At 44.1% G+C, this 16623-nt stretch overlaps 1 protein-coding gene across 3 annotated transcripts in view; it reads right to left on the bottom strand.

Moving 5' to 3' along the window:
* The window catches only part of FTO (FTO alpha-ketoglutarate dependent dioxygenase), a 377970-nt gene that overhangs the window by 152997 nt on the left and 208350 nt on the right, over positions 1-16623 (bottom strand). For all 3 annotated transcript variants that reach the window (XM_032324553.1, XM_032324552.1, XM_032324554.1), the window contains exon 8: positions 5592-5716. In XM_032324553.1, the coding sequence (XP_032180444.1) occupies positions 5592-5716 (125 nt within the window). The remainder of the gene's footprint in view (positions 1-5591; positions 5717-16623) is intronic.

The raw sequence follows: 16623 nt of genomic DNA, 5'->3' as shown, positions 1-16623 counted from the left end.
TACCCCTAACAGGCTCGTGAGCTCCTTCCCACTTAAAGGGGTAAGTGCTTACGTCGGCTATGTTTTTAAATCCCCTAATAAGAATGTAATGGCCTTGGACTGCCTGGGTGGCTCAGTTGGCTAAGCAACTGCCTTTGCCTCAGGTCATGATCCCAGAGTCCCAGAATCGAGTCCCGCATCGAGTCCCGCATCGGGCTCCCAGCTCCATGGGGAGTCTGCTTCTCCCTCTGACCTTCTCTCCTCTCATTCTCTCTCAAATTAAAAAAAAAAAAAAAAAAAAAAGAACCTAATGGTCTTATATAGGCACATAAAAGACGTTCAAGACATCATGTGTCATCAGGGAAATGCAAATCAAAACCACAGTAACAAGCCTAGGATATCTATAATCAAAAATACAAAGGAAAGTAAGTGTCGGTGAGGTTGTGGTGAATCTGCAAGCCTTGTGTGCGACTGCTAGAGCATAAAAGAAGGCAGGGGATGTGGAAAAGAGTCCACCAAGTCCTCAAGTGACCATATGACTCAGCAATTCCACTCCCGGGTTTACACTCAGGAGACCAGAAGACTCAAAAACTTGTACACAAATGCACACAACAGTGTGATTCAGAACAGCTGAACAGGGCAAACAACCCAAATGTCCAATGGCTGGTGAATGGATAAACAGAACGTGGTCTTGTCATGCCGCGGACTATTACTTGGCAATAAAAAGGAATGGAATACTTATATAGGCTACAACACAGGTCAACCCTGAAAGCATTGTGTTAAATGAATGAGGCTTGACACAAAAAAGTCACAGAGTGTAGGATTCCATTTACATGGAATGTTCAGGCAAAGCCATAGAGACAGAAAGTAGCTTAGTGCTTGCAAGGGACTGTGGGGAGAAGGGGGGATCGAGAGTGGCTGTTAACAGGTCTGGGGTTTCATTCTGGGGTAATGGAAATGTTCCGGAATTGGATAACGGTGATGGCTGCATCATCTTGTGAATATACTAAAAAATCATCCTCATCACCATCGCTTAATTATAATACTTTAAAATTATTTATTTTATGGTACATGAATTTTTGTATTTAATGAATTATATCTTGATGGGGGGGAAACCCTAATGGCCTGGATTTCATCTTTTTTTTTTTTTTTTGTATTTGCTTCTTACTTAGAAAAACTTTAAAAGAGCTGTTTCCAAGTTAAAAAGCCCCGTTAGTTCTACAAGTGTTCCTCGACTCCCCGTGTTAGCCCCGCTAGCTCTCGGCTCACTCCAACTCCCCAAGGGCAGTCAAGTCAAAACCTAGGATGAAACATACACGGACTTTGGATAATGTTTAGAAGATTTTTGTTTCTATTTTAAATATAACTACCGTCTGGGCGACACCTGCATATGTAGACAGACAGTGTAGTTCAATGTAAGAGGATTTTCGGTGGTACAACAATTCCGGTCTGCAGAGATGTCTACAGTGATCTACTTCCCCTGAGAGGCTTGGAGCCACTTGCCGCTCAGCTATGGTTAATGATGGTTCCCCGACCTTCCTTTCCACTGCCTTCCATAGCCCCTTTCTGGGAACTGGCTGGAATCCCACCCCCAGAAGCCTTCTTCAACTGGCTGCCGGACACACTTTCTCATGCCCAGCCTCTCACGTGGTGTTCTGTGTATGGCATGTATATGAAACATACAAAAATGCTAATGAAATCAACCCACTCCTGTTTCAGAGCACAGAGTCACAGGCTGGACCCGCTGTCTCAGAGGGAGAGTACAGAGAGCTTTGTGAAGCCCGACGTCACTGGTCAGAAGCCAGGATGCTGTGTTCACGGGGAGCAGGGAGAGAGCTTTAAGTAGATTACTCTTATCCATTAACAGTAAGCAAACACGCAGCAGCTTATGACCCGCCCACTGGCGGCAATAATTAACATCGCTATGAAGGTTCTTTTTAAAAGGGATAAAGAAAGGAACAAACCTATCTACTCAATTAACATTATGTGCTTTTGTCTTCCTCGTGCAGACAAGAAATGGCGAAGTTGTGGTAAGAACAAAACAGCGTCTGGGAGTGACATGGATATTCAGCATCCAAACGCGTGATGTTGGGTGGCCAGGGGATGCGGTGGATCACAGTTTTTTTGTGGGGCATTTTCTCGAACACTTGATTTACCTACATTGGCTCAACCGAGCGAGCCAGCTGAAAAATAAAATATCTGATTCTCATTCCGATACGTTCAAGGCAAAGGAAGCCCATTCCTTTCCTTCGGCTGACGACGGATAATTATTCCACAGCAGACATGCCCTCAAACTTCTCCGCAATCAAGGAAAAGGCACTAGGGATTTGCGGAAAATAAACCAAGGCGCCGATGTTTGCTGTGTTTTATTTAGGAAAACAACTCGGGCACGGACACGGAGCTGTACCTTTTCTTCAGTGCACTTTTCAAATGATAATTTCTTCCACTGTCACCATTAAATCTTAATCCATTCCAGCTCCTTGCATGGGTCATTGAGTCTATATGTACTGCTGTTATTTTAAAATGTTTCCCCTTGGTAGGGAGAGAGGGGGAGACAAGACGTTGAGAGCCAGATGGGCCTTCTTCACAGTTCATTTATCAGACCTAATATGCGGGACTCCGCCCTCTTCTCTCTCCCTATTGCGGTTAAACCTCCATATAATTTGGTAATCATTTTCATTATCAGAGAGTGACCCTCGCGCCGCCTAGCCCGGGACGCCCAGTCCCAGCAGCTGCTCTTTCTCTGCCTTTTCCTACAGTAGACCCTAAGAACCTCAGGGTTTATTAGCTGCAGACTGACCTTTGGGCTGCGGAGGTCAAGAAGGGGTCAGAGCAGAGGGCTTGCCCAGTTCTTTAAAAGCTATAACAAGCTGTCCATCAGGCAGAGTGGACTGTATAAACAAAGCCAAATCTTCAGAAATTCTGTACCACTTCTGTTAACACTTACCCTGCATTCACACAGCTTCTCCTGATGTACTTTGGATCATTCAGCTCAGGGGGAAGTGAATAGACAGCCCTAATAAGCCTATTTGGAGAGGCTTGTTTATGGGATTACCGAGCTAGGGGAAGGAAACCCACAGCATTCAGATGTGCCTCTGGAATCGCGGGGTTGTGTGACACTGTGACAAACTTGGTTACCCCGAGTCATGCAGAAGTGACACTTTCCTCAAAAAGCTAAATTACAGGGAACATATGCTTTCAGTTTAAGAGAATTCAGGGAGTCCCAAACAATGGCAAGGCTCCTGGACTGAGAGACAGAAAGACAAATATTTTAAAACCCAGTTACAAGTTCTGCTTTAAAATATTCTCCCTAACATCATTACTACAGAGGAACCGGCCGGAGAGGGGGGAAGGGGGTGTTGGGCGGGGGGGGGGGGGGACCTTTATGACGACGGCCTTCTATGAAAGTCATTGCCAGCCGCGGAGTCTCCGCTGACCTACATTACTTCAAGTTGTACTATTCATAACGCATTCTCCAACGTGCAATCGAAGGTAATTAGAGTCATCTGTATTTAACTTTCGGAGGAAAAAATTTCTATTATCTAATCTAACTGATCCCCTGATAGCTTTGATGAAAGTAAAATACTATAACCTATTGCTCGGCCTTTGGCGAGCGCTAATTATTTTCTGTCAAAGCACATTTTTCCTCGTGTAATTCCAAAGTCCACAATGGGCCGGTCGCGAAAACGCAGGCGGCTCGGCGAGTGTGGCGGTGGATGTTTTATAACTTTCACCACTGCCCTCCTGATGGCCACTCGGGCCAGTGCCCGGTCCCAGACGGCCGGAGGACGCTTTGATGAGGCAACGAGAGGTGTATGGTAACAGTCTGTTTATACAGATCATGTGGGTGAGTCTTTTAGATAGGTCACTGGGATGGGAAACATCAAATGGGGGTGAAGAAGGGGTTGGGGGGGAGGAGGATGGTTATTTAATACTCTGAAGACACTTTTCCTTCTGAGCTCTCAAGACATGACCCTCTTGAAATTTGCTTTCAGGTGTTTAGTTTTAAGGGGGTCTGCAGACTGTCAGCTGCTAAAGCTCTTTCTTTTCTCCTCCCCTGCCACAAAGGACTTGAGAATTTGTGTTTCAGATGCTAGACTCCATCAACTTCAACACTGGCTCCAGCTCCTGATTAAATTGTTAGCAGTAAAGGGCCAGAAATGCTGAAACCAGACTCCTTTTAAACAGGCCATTTTGGGCATGTTGTCTGATGATTTGGGATACTAGGGAATTATTGTTAACAAACCAAATGCACTCAACAGAAGACATCCATCCTCAACATTTGGTCTCTGAGCTGTCTTTGGAGGGATGGCGGGGGTGGGGGCTCGAAGAGAGATTACAGGGAAATTCTTGCTTTCTTTCTCTCTTTCCTATTTAATAAGAATCACCAGGAGAAACGATATAAAAGGTTAAACACAGAGAGAAACACATCTTAGATGTCCCCACATGGATATTTCAGTATTTAATAAAATATACATACTTTAATGAATATATATGCTGAAGTTAGAATACAAGAAAAGTTAAATTGGAGATTATTTAATTACTGTAGCTGAAACTGTCATTTACTCTGATTTGACTACACTACAAAAAAGAGGGGAAGGGGCGAGTATTGAGGTGAATTTTTAAATTATTCTTTCAATGCAAGTCTGAACTTAGAGATAAAACACATACTTGAGAAGCCACTTTTCAACACTCAGTTGGAACGCACCATTTGTACTCTTACCTGTCTCCTTTCTTGGAAATGCTCACCTTCAGCTTTGTTTGGACAAACTGATTTTCATGATAATTGTTACTAGCAAAGCCACCAATTACAAATTCTGTTGCATGGACCCACTTGAAGAAATATTAACATTCTCGACTCCCAGGCACACAGGATTTTTAAGCATCAAAAAAGACTCCAAGACAAAATTCAGCACGATCTGCCTGATTCCTCTCCCTCTTGCTGGGAGACGGATGATAATTCAACAATTTTTACCTACCGTTTGAGGGGAAGTGGTTCTGGCCTTGCACCCATCAATTGTTTTTCAAATAAGAGCAGGATAACAGAATCTAGAGTACCCAAGCCTCAATTCTGTAAAAACCGATGATTTGTGGCAACTTTCTATCAGTAAGAGCTCTCTAACCACAGGTAAGTCCATGGGCAAAGAAACTAGGTTGAAGCCAAAATAATTCCTACTTAGCCAATTCTAAAGCTGGGGTTCATCATTCGACCACTTTCAAGCAACCTGCCTCTCACTGAGTGGTGTAAGAGCACGGTGTGAATTTCCCAGACATCTGCCCGAACTAGGCAGCAACGTTCGTCTTTAAAGTGTTGATTAAAAGCCTCCTTTAGCATCGGGTACTTCTATACTACATGCTCAGGATGCAAAACTGATGCAAAAGGTTACACTCGGGGATAAATCATATACACCTACCGATGACATCATGGTTCATTACAGTGAATGGAAGGGCCATGCACAGGAGAGCTAACGCTGGCTGATACCATCTGTAACTTGCTGACTTTCATGGCCCCTCCAATGAGAGGAGTGAGACCCATCGTGAGGAAGGGCTCAGCTGAGTACAGCTCTTGTTTCTTTTGGGGATGACAAATCCCATGTCATCAGAGAACTAACCTGGCGTGCCACTCTCTCCTCAGGTTCTGACGTGTAGTGAGCGAGGCAAGGATGGCGGTCAAGATTTCATTCCTTTGTTCCACGGGGACCCCCTCTCTTCTAACTTCACGAAGCACAGCATTCGTCTAGAAGGAATGGTCCAAAAAAAGAACGGGAAAAATTAATAATAATAATAATAATAAAAAAAGCCCATAAGCAAATAAGGACAGTAAATCAATGGCTTTTTTATTACAGTTCCCCTGCTAACAGATCAATACAGTAAATGATGGTCAAAAATGGCCAGCATATATTTTGTATTTAATCAATGTACAAGGCACATAAGGTAAACTCTAAACCTCCATTGCCTTAAGTAACACATCGAGATGCTGTGTGTTCTCACTCTAATTTCCTCAGTGCACCGACGGTCTTTTTCCGGGGAACTGCCTCCCATGAGCTATTATTAGAAATGATTTTCACGTACACCTCACTGTGAGTTGTTTGTTTTGCCTTTTAAAAAAGAGCAGTCTCTGACTTTCGCTCACTCTGTTTTCTGCCACCCAGCTGAGGATTTCTGTACTGCCTCTCCTATTGGAATCATTAATTTCTATTTCCAGCCATGCCAGCAATTTTTTTTTTTTTTTTGCTCACTCATTTTCCTTGCTTGTTGCAAATCAAGAGCTTGCAAAGAAAGAAACAATAAGAGCACAAAAATCAAATTCAGTCTCAAGGAGTCCTTCCAGCTTTAGAAATCCACGACATATTTCAAAGGATATGTACAGGGATTCTTGTGCACAGCAGACTTCCGATTTGAGAAAGAATCACTTACTCAACAGTCACGGCCATGGTCCTTAAGAGAAATTAGGCTCACCGGTGAGTATAAAAACACTCCAGCTTCTACCTACCATTGGAAAACGTCAGATGGTGCTTCTAGATATAATGGAAGCCCTCCACAGCACACGCTGCTCACTCTAACAAGACGCGTTACATCCAAACTCAAATTTGAAAGTGTCATTTCAATTTTATCTACGACTCACTCCTGTATGCTCGTTTTGCACGCGTGTGTTTTAAACATGCAAATTCGTGTAACATAAGAAACAATTAAGAAAACAACACAGGGTATTCTATTGGCAGTTGAAATGTGAGTGAGCAAATGCCTTTTGAGTTTTAATGATAGAACTTGTCACACATATTTATCTTCATACAACTGGGACAGAAATCTCGAGAATTTAGACATGTTTCTCATTTAAAGTTGGTGTGGCTTCTTTGGAGATGTTGTACCCAAAGCAAATGCTAAAAGGAATGAACCTGTTACTTTCTTTGTACTGGTCCTTCTCTGACTGACGCCAATGGCTTCATTCACTTAAGAGCACACTCACAATTTGGTCCTCATGTAACTTAAAATACCACTTCCTTACTCCCCTGTGGCATTTTGCAGTGTATACTGAATGCCTTCGGGGACAGCCTTCAGGAGAGGTTAGTGAAGATCTGTTGTCTGGCTGCCTCCTACCCAGACCCCATCCCTCTTTCCTGTAACAACATCAAACCTTTTCTTCGGGAAGTCTTTTATCGTATGCCGTCTTAGATAGCCTGCCAACTAAGTAAAGTGTTCTGCTCTCTCCCATGAAGGATGAGGGCCAGGCCCACCTGATTTACTTTTCCAAGCCTTGAGACACTTAAGAAGAATGACAAAGAAAGGGGGAAAAATTGGAGGCCACGGATAAGTTTCCTTACTTCCTACCAACCATGGTCCTCGAAGTATTCCTGGTTTCCTGAAATTTCTGAGCAGAGATCATTCTTCTTCTTTTGATACCACTGAGTTATCCAACATCCTTTGAATCAAATTCCATTTTGTTCGAATTCACCAGAATTCTGTTTCTGCTGCTTACAATCAAAAAACCCGAACTGCGACAGAAAGATAGGAAATACTATTTCCTTTGTTAAAGGATCCAAGATAATGTGACTAGCACTAGCCCAGAAGAGGACCCTGATCTCTGCCTCCTGGGTCCAGAATTACATCGACCAGACCAGGCGATGTACCCAGTGGGACATTCTAAGCTTCGAAGGCAAGGACATTTTTAGGCCTCCAGGACAGAGAGGAATATTCATTTTTCTCTAGGTGCTTCTCCAGCATGAAGCCTGGGCTCCAAGTGGCTCAAGCAGGAGCTGCAAAAACAAGGACCCACCAGAGCCAGAAAGGTAACATGAATGAGTTTAGGCAAGATGACCCGATGAGAGCACGTGCTCTGTGAAAAAGGCAGTTACTGTTCTGGTATCAGAGGTCAGATTCGTGCATTTTCAAAATAAACGAGAAATCTGTTTTGATTTTTTTTTTATGTGAGATCTCCTGACTTTTACATGGTGGAAACTCATTTTGTTAAACTTTGAAAATACCACATGGCCAAACAAGAAACACCAGTGACTGAACAAAACTCAGACAGCTGCTCACGGGTGACCTCTAACATAAAAGATGTCTAATTTCAGAAAGGTCCTAGCATCAATGGGTATTCTGAAAACAGCATTGCTCCTTGTCTGAGATACTTGACCTCAGGTACTTAAAGTTGGAAGGAACCTCAAGAAGTCTTGTCATTTATCACTATGTCTGTAGGAACTTACTATTTTGCCAAAATAATAAGCAAAATATTTCACATAGAAGACAAAGTACACATCTACATTGACTCAAAGGACATCAAAAAAATAAACTCAATTCTCCTTCTGACTGTATTAAAATAACTTTTTAAAAAAGTCATTTCTCTCTTCTTTACCTTTTGCATCATTTAAATTTTATCCAGAGGCCCTTGTTTTCCCTGGTCAGCCTCTTAGTGGGGAAGGAGAAAGGATTTAAGAAAGCAAGTTTTACAATGTCGGGGATCCTGTCTGTTTACTTCATTACTGCACCCCCATGCTTGCCTAATGATTTTTAATAAATATTTGTCAAATCAGTAAATAAGGAAGGAACTTGAAAAACAAGTACTGCAAAAACTAAGAGCAAGAGGAGACTGTCTTTTGAGACTTTATTATTAGGTAAACTTATAAACTCATCAGCTAGGCGACAGTTACCTGCTTTAGCAAGGAGCTCTCTCCACTTGACAAAAGAATCCACTTCTAGGTCTGTTTAAATAATTCCTGCAGTGTAGACTCTCCCGAACCTCAGTCATTCTAGCACAGTCTCAAAATTCTTGCCCCGTTTGTGTATGAGGTATACAATCTGATATTTTTATTTCAAATGATCCGCCTTTTAAAGTATAAAATAAATTCACTTCAATAGAAAATAGGAAAACCAGGGGTACCTGTTATAAATTAAAAGATAACTGCAAAAATATCATTAAAAACAAAGCTGTATGTTGATTTCATTCTAGATAGATGTTGCTTGCTGAAGGTTCTGGAACAGAAGCCTACTGAATTGTTGTAAATGAGGCCATCAACAAGTCTTGGTGAAAGTTAAAGACATGAAGACCTCCTTGACACAAAGAGGTGGACTAAAAAGGAGCTGCAAAGCGGGGGGGGGGGGGGGGGGGGTCCACTTGCTCACAGTGTGGTCCCCACACTCTGCAGAGTCCTGGAGTGCCACCTAGCGTTTGCCTGGCTAACACCCATGATCCACACCCTGAGCTCTGGATGCACCACCTTACTTACAATGATTTTCTGACACCTTACAGACAAATCTCTTTTTTCCCCCAAATGTATTCTTGTGGGGAACTCAAGATATAAAACAAAACAAAACTGGAGCGGTTCTCTTTAAAGAAGCTTCAATGGAGAACGCTCCCTTCGTCATGGAGCATCTCTTCAAAATCCCAAGGAACAGTGAAACACAAGTTGCCAACCTCAACCCAAGAGCATTTAAAAGAGTATTCAATTTCTTTGAAGTTTATACATCGCTGGTGGGAATGCAAAACACTGCCACTGTGGTAGGCACTTTGGCAGTTTCTTACAAAGTTACACATACACACTTAACATATGATTCACCAATCCCATTTCTGGGGATTTAGCTGAAGAAATGGAAGCTCATGTGCACACGGAAACCAATGCAAAAGTGTTCACAGCAGCTTTACTCAAAAGTGCCCCAAACTGGAAACAATATCAATGCCCTACAATGGATAAATGGATAAACTCCTTGTGGTATATCCATACAAAGGAATACTACTCAGCAGTAAAAAAGGACAGGCAACTGATAGAACGCAGCCACTTATTTGAATCTGAAAGTCATTATGCTGGATAAAAGAGCCTGGTCTCCAAAAATTAAACACTGCATGATTCCACTTACTGAACATTCTGGAAAAGGCAAATTACAGAGACAGAGAATAAATTAGTGGCTGCCAGGGGTCAAGATGGGTGAGGGTTTGTTATAAAGAGGCAACATAAAGGACTTTCTGGAATGATGAAACTGTTCTTTACCCCCACTGTGGCAGTGGTTACGTGAGTTTATACATATACATTAAAACTCTTAGGACTGTATATCCCAAAAATTCGAGTTTGATCATATAAAAATCTTACCAAATTTAATTGTTAAAACTCCTTTTCATCACATTTTTTAGGATAAGAAAGAATGCAGAAAGCAAACGTCCATCTAGATACATCTAAATAAGTAGTTAGTAAAGATAGAACTATATCGAGATTATGAAACAAAATGTTACAAAAAGAATCTTTTTAAGATATCAGAAAAGGATGGGTGAATTTAGATTGAGCATTCAGACTATACTAATATATAGTATTTCATAAAGTATAGAGCAAAAAGAAGTCACTGCACAAAAGTTAATTTCAGAGGGTCAAAGAGCATTCTTTTGATAAGACTCAACGGTGATTTTTTTCTCCTCATATTAGTGTTGGCTCCTAAAGGGTTGACTTTATGCAGGAAATGTTAGTAGCCCATTTTCCCATCAGTAGTAACATAGAACTGTCTTCAAACAAGTACCAATTTTTTTTAAAGATTATATTTATTTGACAGAGAGAGACATGGCAAGAGAGGAAATACAAGCTGTGGGAGTGGGAGAAGGAGAAGCAGGCTTCCCACCAAGCCAGGAGCCCAACTCAGGGCTCAATCCCAGGACTGGGATCATGACCTGAGCTGAAGGCAAATGCTTAACAACTGAGCCACCCAGGCGCCCCGAATGCACAAATTTTTAATAGTCTCCTGTTACCAAAAACACATTCTCCTCTCCTCCCCTCAAAATAGAGGCCAAGTAAACCAGGGCTTTAGAAATCATGCTCTGGGGGTTAGATTTCATTTCACTAGTAACTCTTTTTCAACAGAAATTGATGAAAGTGCCGGCCAATCAGGAAAAGACAAAGAATATTTCTTTTTTTTTCTCTGAAAGATTTTATTTATGTATTTGGCAGAGAGAGAGAGAGAAAGATCACAAGTAGGCAGAGAGGCAGGTGGAGGGGTGAGGGTGGGGAAGCAGGCTCCCTGCTTAGCAGAGAGCCTGATGCGGGGCTCGATCCCAGGACCCTGAGATCATGACATGAGCTGAAGGCAGAGGCTTAACCCTGAGCCACCCAGGCGCCCCAAGACTAAGAATATTCTTAAGGCTGCTAGCTGTTCAGAGCCCAGCTGTCACCTCCTAGCGGTGGGCCTTCATCCCAACTGCAGAATGGCGATGACACCAGAGCCTCTCCATGGGTTCTTGTGAGAAGGAGGTGCCCAGACATATGCCACTATGATCAGTATTATTTAGAACGCACGAATCGGTCTCATGCTAGGTTGTACTGTTTTAATAAAAACACTCTGGCAAGCGTCTGTGACATCACATGAAACATTTGAAAAGGCAATCAAGCAACCATTGAACAATTATGAGCAGAAAAAGCCTCTTCCAGGAGCCAGAGGCATATCCTTTTGCATCCCCCTCGTGGTAGGAAATCTTTACTCCCTGCCAGTGGGGTTTAGTTTTAGAGTCCGTACTGGTCTTCCTTGATGCCTCTCTCTCTAACGCTACCACCCAACACATGTCCCGACCTTCTTCATCTCCTCTGGGGGTGGGGTTCCTTAACTGTTGTTGGCCCAGGGCAGGAGCCCTGGTTCTCAGCGGAAGGCTTCTGTTTGTTCTCTCTGGGGGTGCTCCAGTGGCTTTAAGGTTCTCCTATAGCTTGATGACTTTAAGCACGACGGAACTCTAGCCCCACGGAGCCCAGGACTGCCGATCCCTCCTTAAATATACACTTCGAGCGTGAAGCCTGGACCTCAGCCTGTCCACATCGGCACTACTGTTGCCCTCTCATCACTTCCCTCCTCGTCCACCTGCTCCTTCTCCTGTATTTCCCTAGAAGGGCAAATGGCACCACGGTCAACCCCATTGCCCAATCCAGACGGCGAGGGCTCATCCTATCGGCCTCCCTTTCCTTTCCCTGCACTCCCAGTATCTAAACTTTAAATCCTGTCATTCCTCCATGTTCAGTAGGACTCAAACTTATTTTTTCCTCACCGCCGCAGGCCGCGTTCAGGCCCATCTCTCATCGGCACCACGCAGCGGCGTCCAAACTCGCCTCTCCGCATCCATCTCACCACTTCACGAATGTTCCTCCCCCAAGAGGGCACTCTCAAGGTCAAAGGAAACAAGAAGCTTCAACCTCCAAAACCTCATCTAAACCAGAGCAGCTCTGTTCATCCGCTCCTATATGCCTCACTTACTGTCATTTGAGACCAAACCAAACTCAACCTAACAAAAAACCACCTTAATGTTTTAAGAGGCCAGAATTCTTCGCCTGACCAAAATAACCACAGCAAAACAACGCTCCTGGTCACTGTTCCAATTTGATCTCTTGCCATCTTCCAATCCATTTAGCCCAATGTCAGTCCCTGAAAATACATGACTGTTCTACACGATACATTGACTGGCTGTAGAAATGGCTAGTCATGACTCATTTTTCAAGAAACACCTCGGATAACACCTCTTCTATGAAGTTCTCCGTGAACCAAATCCTTGCACCAAAATACAGAGAGCGGGTCGCCCCCTCCTAACGTGGCACTGCCGAACATCTCACGAACCATGCCACGCTCTGTTGTTCTTTACTCACTGGATGCTTCCTCCTCCAGAGCGGGGGCTCTGTTAGAGCAAAGAAGCCCCCGCCCCTCTCCTCCTGTCATCCTCCAAGGTGCCTACTTGGGCACCGTGTCATGAAAACAGACTCCTGAGAGGTGCTTGTGGAATAAATGAAAGCAAATGACACGCCAGAGCATGTCTGCTGAATAAGATGAACAGTCAAGCCACAGAATACTACTTGAGATCAAAACCAGCACGTGAGACAAGCTCCAGTTGGATGCAAACTGTACCTGATGAGAATTCTAAGAAAAACATTGTGGAAACTGTTTTTCAACAGTGGGTTCAAGAAAACTAAGACTATACAATCCCTGGGTGACCACATAGAAGGGCGATATGTATCTGGAAAGGTGTATCTCAAAGTACATCTAGAAATTTTACTCCCACTGGGATTCCCATGTAATCTTCCCAGACCCTCTTAAAGCCAAGAAGTCTCCTTTTCTCCATCTCAAAAAACATAAACAGAACTACTTTGGACTCTGGCAACCCATAGCACCCTAAGAACCTCTATGAACTCCCTAGTGTTTTCAGCTTCTCCTGGCTCAAAACTTTATGCACAAAACCAAAGTAAAAAATCCACAACCAGAGAGGACAAGGAAGGGGAGGGGAGGGAGGGAAAGAGCAAAGTTGATCGGGAATGAAAAGAAGAAACGCCTAAACTCCAAGGTTCTAAGAAGCCTCGGATTTGGGGCGCCTCGGTGGGTCAGTCAGTTGGGCGGCCGACTCTTGGTTGAGGCTGAGGTTGTGAACTCAGGGTCATGGATCCAGGCCTGTGTCAGGCTCTGCATTCTGTGGGAGTCTGCTTGAGATTCTCTCTCTCTCAGCCCCTCCCACGCATGTGCGAGCACTTTCCCTCTCTCTAAAGTAAATAAATAAATCTTAAACAAACAAACAAAAAAAGGCGTCTCAAACTTCGGGTAAAGTTTGTCATTTGAGACCAAACCAATTCTGAATTTACTCAATTAAAACTGAGCAAGTCACCTAATTCTTGGTGGATGTATTTGTAAAGTCAGCAATTGCCAGTATGTCCTATTTCTGGGGCACCCTAAGGAAAGCACGTACAGACACACCTACAATATACAGCATTTGTAGTATACAAGGTTTTTGGACAGGAATCACACTGAGCTTTAAGAAGAAAATTACAGCATTTACTGCTGACTAATAATTCAACAGAAGTCTTTCATTCTTTTGGTTCCTTTCTGATATGGGGTAACAGCTTCTGAAATTCTGGTTTAATCCATCCTTCTTACAAATCAGAGAACTCTGCCTAAGGAAATGCATGGGAACAGGAGCATTCCACAAACGTGGCTGGTAATCCCTCTGCCTTAATTCATTTAACAACAACAACAACAACAACGAATCTGCTGCTGTTTTTCCAATTTCAAAAGCCACAGAAACACCAGGATGCCAGAACTGCCTGCCTTGCCCACTTCCCCATCGCCCCATCCTCACCAGCGCCAAAAAAGCAGAACCGTCATTACGGGGAAAATGCCCCTGCTGAACACTTTTTATGCACAGAGCGGCCTCAGGTTCGGGCTGTATTTCCCCTCTGCACACACAAATTACAAAGATATGCTCGGACTGATAAAGAGGGCTAAAGGTTCAACTTGTGAAGAAACTTGGTTTAAGATGTTATCAGCTGGGAAAGCTATTTCCTCACATCAACACTGCCACGGGCTGTCAAAAACCCAACCAGGGCTCCCCTCTTCAAAAGTCCAGGAACACTTTTTTTCCCCCCCTCTTTCTTTCTTTTTTTTTTTTTTTTTTAAAGAAAAGAAAAAAAGAAGAAGAAGAAAGGCCCAGAACCCACTGAGATAGCCTTGGTCCCATCAAAGAAAGGTCGATCTCAGGTCTTCCCTCATTTACTGATTGTCAGTTTAAGAAGGCTCTTTTGTGAGGCCTCTGGAGCTCAGTGCTGAGTGAGGCCTTCACATTTGCTAAACCAGACTGGGTACCACCGAAGAGCTCCAGCATGCTGGGACCCACAGCCCAGCAGAACAAATAAACACGCCTCGCAGCCTTTTTGCCGCCTTTATCTCCCTCTCCGGGAGCAGGAGGGTTTTGGGGGTGCTAATGTTTACACTATGTTAAAACTTTCTTTCCCCTGTTTCCTGAATTTGAGAAGACACATCCTGGATGACCTCGGCTGGGAGATAACACCGAGTCACCGCGGGCTGCCGCGTCTACCAGCCTACTTGAGGCTGCTGTCTCAGGCCTGCTCCTCCCCGCCTCCCCGCTTCATGGCGGGCTCAGCAAGGAGAGCCGCAGAGGGGCTGGACTGTCTTGAACGGAAGGCACAAAGGCAGAAGTCTCCAAGAGGCTGCCCGCAAAGCAGCCTTTTACTTTAGTCCCACCGACGGACCCACTTGGTTCAGTTCATCCCAAAGACCCACGTGATTTGAATGAATATTTCAGCGGAGTTTTTACCAAAGGAGCCTCAAAAATATACTAGGAAGTATCATGTGCTGTTGAACTGGGGGCACTCCTGGGGAGTAATCAAGGATGATGCTGGGGGGCAAAGAATGACAGGAAAATGCTCCCTCGCTCAGCTCCCTCATCTGTGAAGGGGGTGTGTGCAACAGCACCGACTACCCTTACGATGATTACGTGAGAGCATCCACTCTGAATGCGCTTTGCACGATGCCTGGCATGCACAAAATGCTCAGTGAATGTTTGAGATCTGTCATCAGCAGCATGACGTGCAAAACAATTCGGGAAAAAAAAAAAGATCCCCTAAGATACAGATACCATTAAAATAAATACATATCCGAAAATACCACAGCCATGAATCTGAATATCTACTGGAGCTTTTTTCCCCAGAGCACTTTCCTAGAACCTCCCATTTTTCTTCTGCTACCAATGCAGAAATCAGTCTGGATCGTGTGTTCCACAAAAGACGCTGGAACCACAGCAGCAGGGCCTGGGTCTGTGTGACCGCGCGGGACGGTCGTGGTGGTGGCTGTGGGAATGGGCAGGCTGCTGGAGGGAAGGCTAGGCTGCCACGCACATTCAGCGTGGGCTGCTGGGACAGTGCACGGAAGCCGGGCCGTGGAGCTCCGGTCAGCGCTGTCAAGGATGCGGATGATGGCGAAAAACCATCCGTGTGTGTGTCAAGGGAGGAAAAAAATATAAGAAAGGGAGAGAGGGAAAGAGAGGGGAGGGAGAAAAGAGGAAGGAGAAAAGAAAGGAGAAGGAGAGAAGGAAGGAGAGAGAGAGAAAGGTGAAGAGGGGAAAAAAAGTGTTGTTTATAGAAGCCAGCTGCTCGGGCGCCGGCGCCAGCAGCCCCCCCCCCCCGTCCTGCAATGTTTCCCTTGCAACCCCACTGCCCCCACTGGCACAGGTACAACTAAATGTTGACTTCAATGCTTCAGAGAGCACTCGACTGATTTGGTCCATGATTAATTGCCAAAGACATGGCTGGCCATATGGAACAGAGAAAGCATCAAGTAATTCATACTTCTGTATGTGATCGCTTGGCCCCTGTTGTTTTAATGTACAGGAAAGAGCTAGTATAGCACAGCCCTGGTGTCTTGCCCCTGACAGCCCATTAAGAAATCTCAAAGCACCTAGTCGAAGTTATGCTGTTGGCTTTTCAATAGCAGCCTAATAAAACAGAAGCAAAGCTTTCCAACTAGTCTTAAATCTTTCACATACAGTACATTAACTACTGTGGCTGAAACAACGGGCTTCTTATGATAGGAAATGGGATTTGATTTCTAGTCTCCGCATACTTACTGAAAGCCTTTTTTTTTTTTTTTTTTTTTGACCTTTATGGAGTTTACAAAATCATTGTTCTCCACGCCCCCCACGCCCGCCCCCGCTCTGTTTTCCAAGTAGCCTAATAGATTTGTTTGCTTCTGAAGAGTCTGCTCTTAGTCACTACTGCACGCGGTCTGGATCATAAAGCTGATTCACACACGGGTGGAAGAAACGGCATAATTATCTCACCAAGAGAGCCCAGGAATCGTTCTGGCTTCGGAAGCACTAGCTTTCTTACAAAACCAGAAGACAGTGAAAGCTAT

Source organism: Mustela erminea, chromosome 19 (assembly GCF_009829155.1).
Source record: "Mustela erminea isolate mMusErm1 chromosome 19, mMusErm1.Pri, whole genome shotgun sequence".
NCBI classification, from domain to species: domain Eukaryota; kingdom Metazoa; phylum Chordata; class Mammalia; order Carnivora; family Mustelidae; genus Mustela; species Mustela erminea.
Note: the sequence above shows the minus strand (reverse complement) of the source record. Positions and strands in the feature narration are given on the sequence as shown.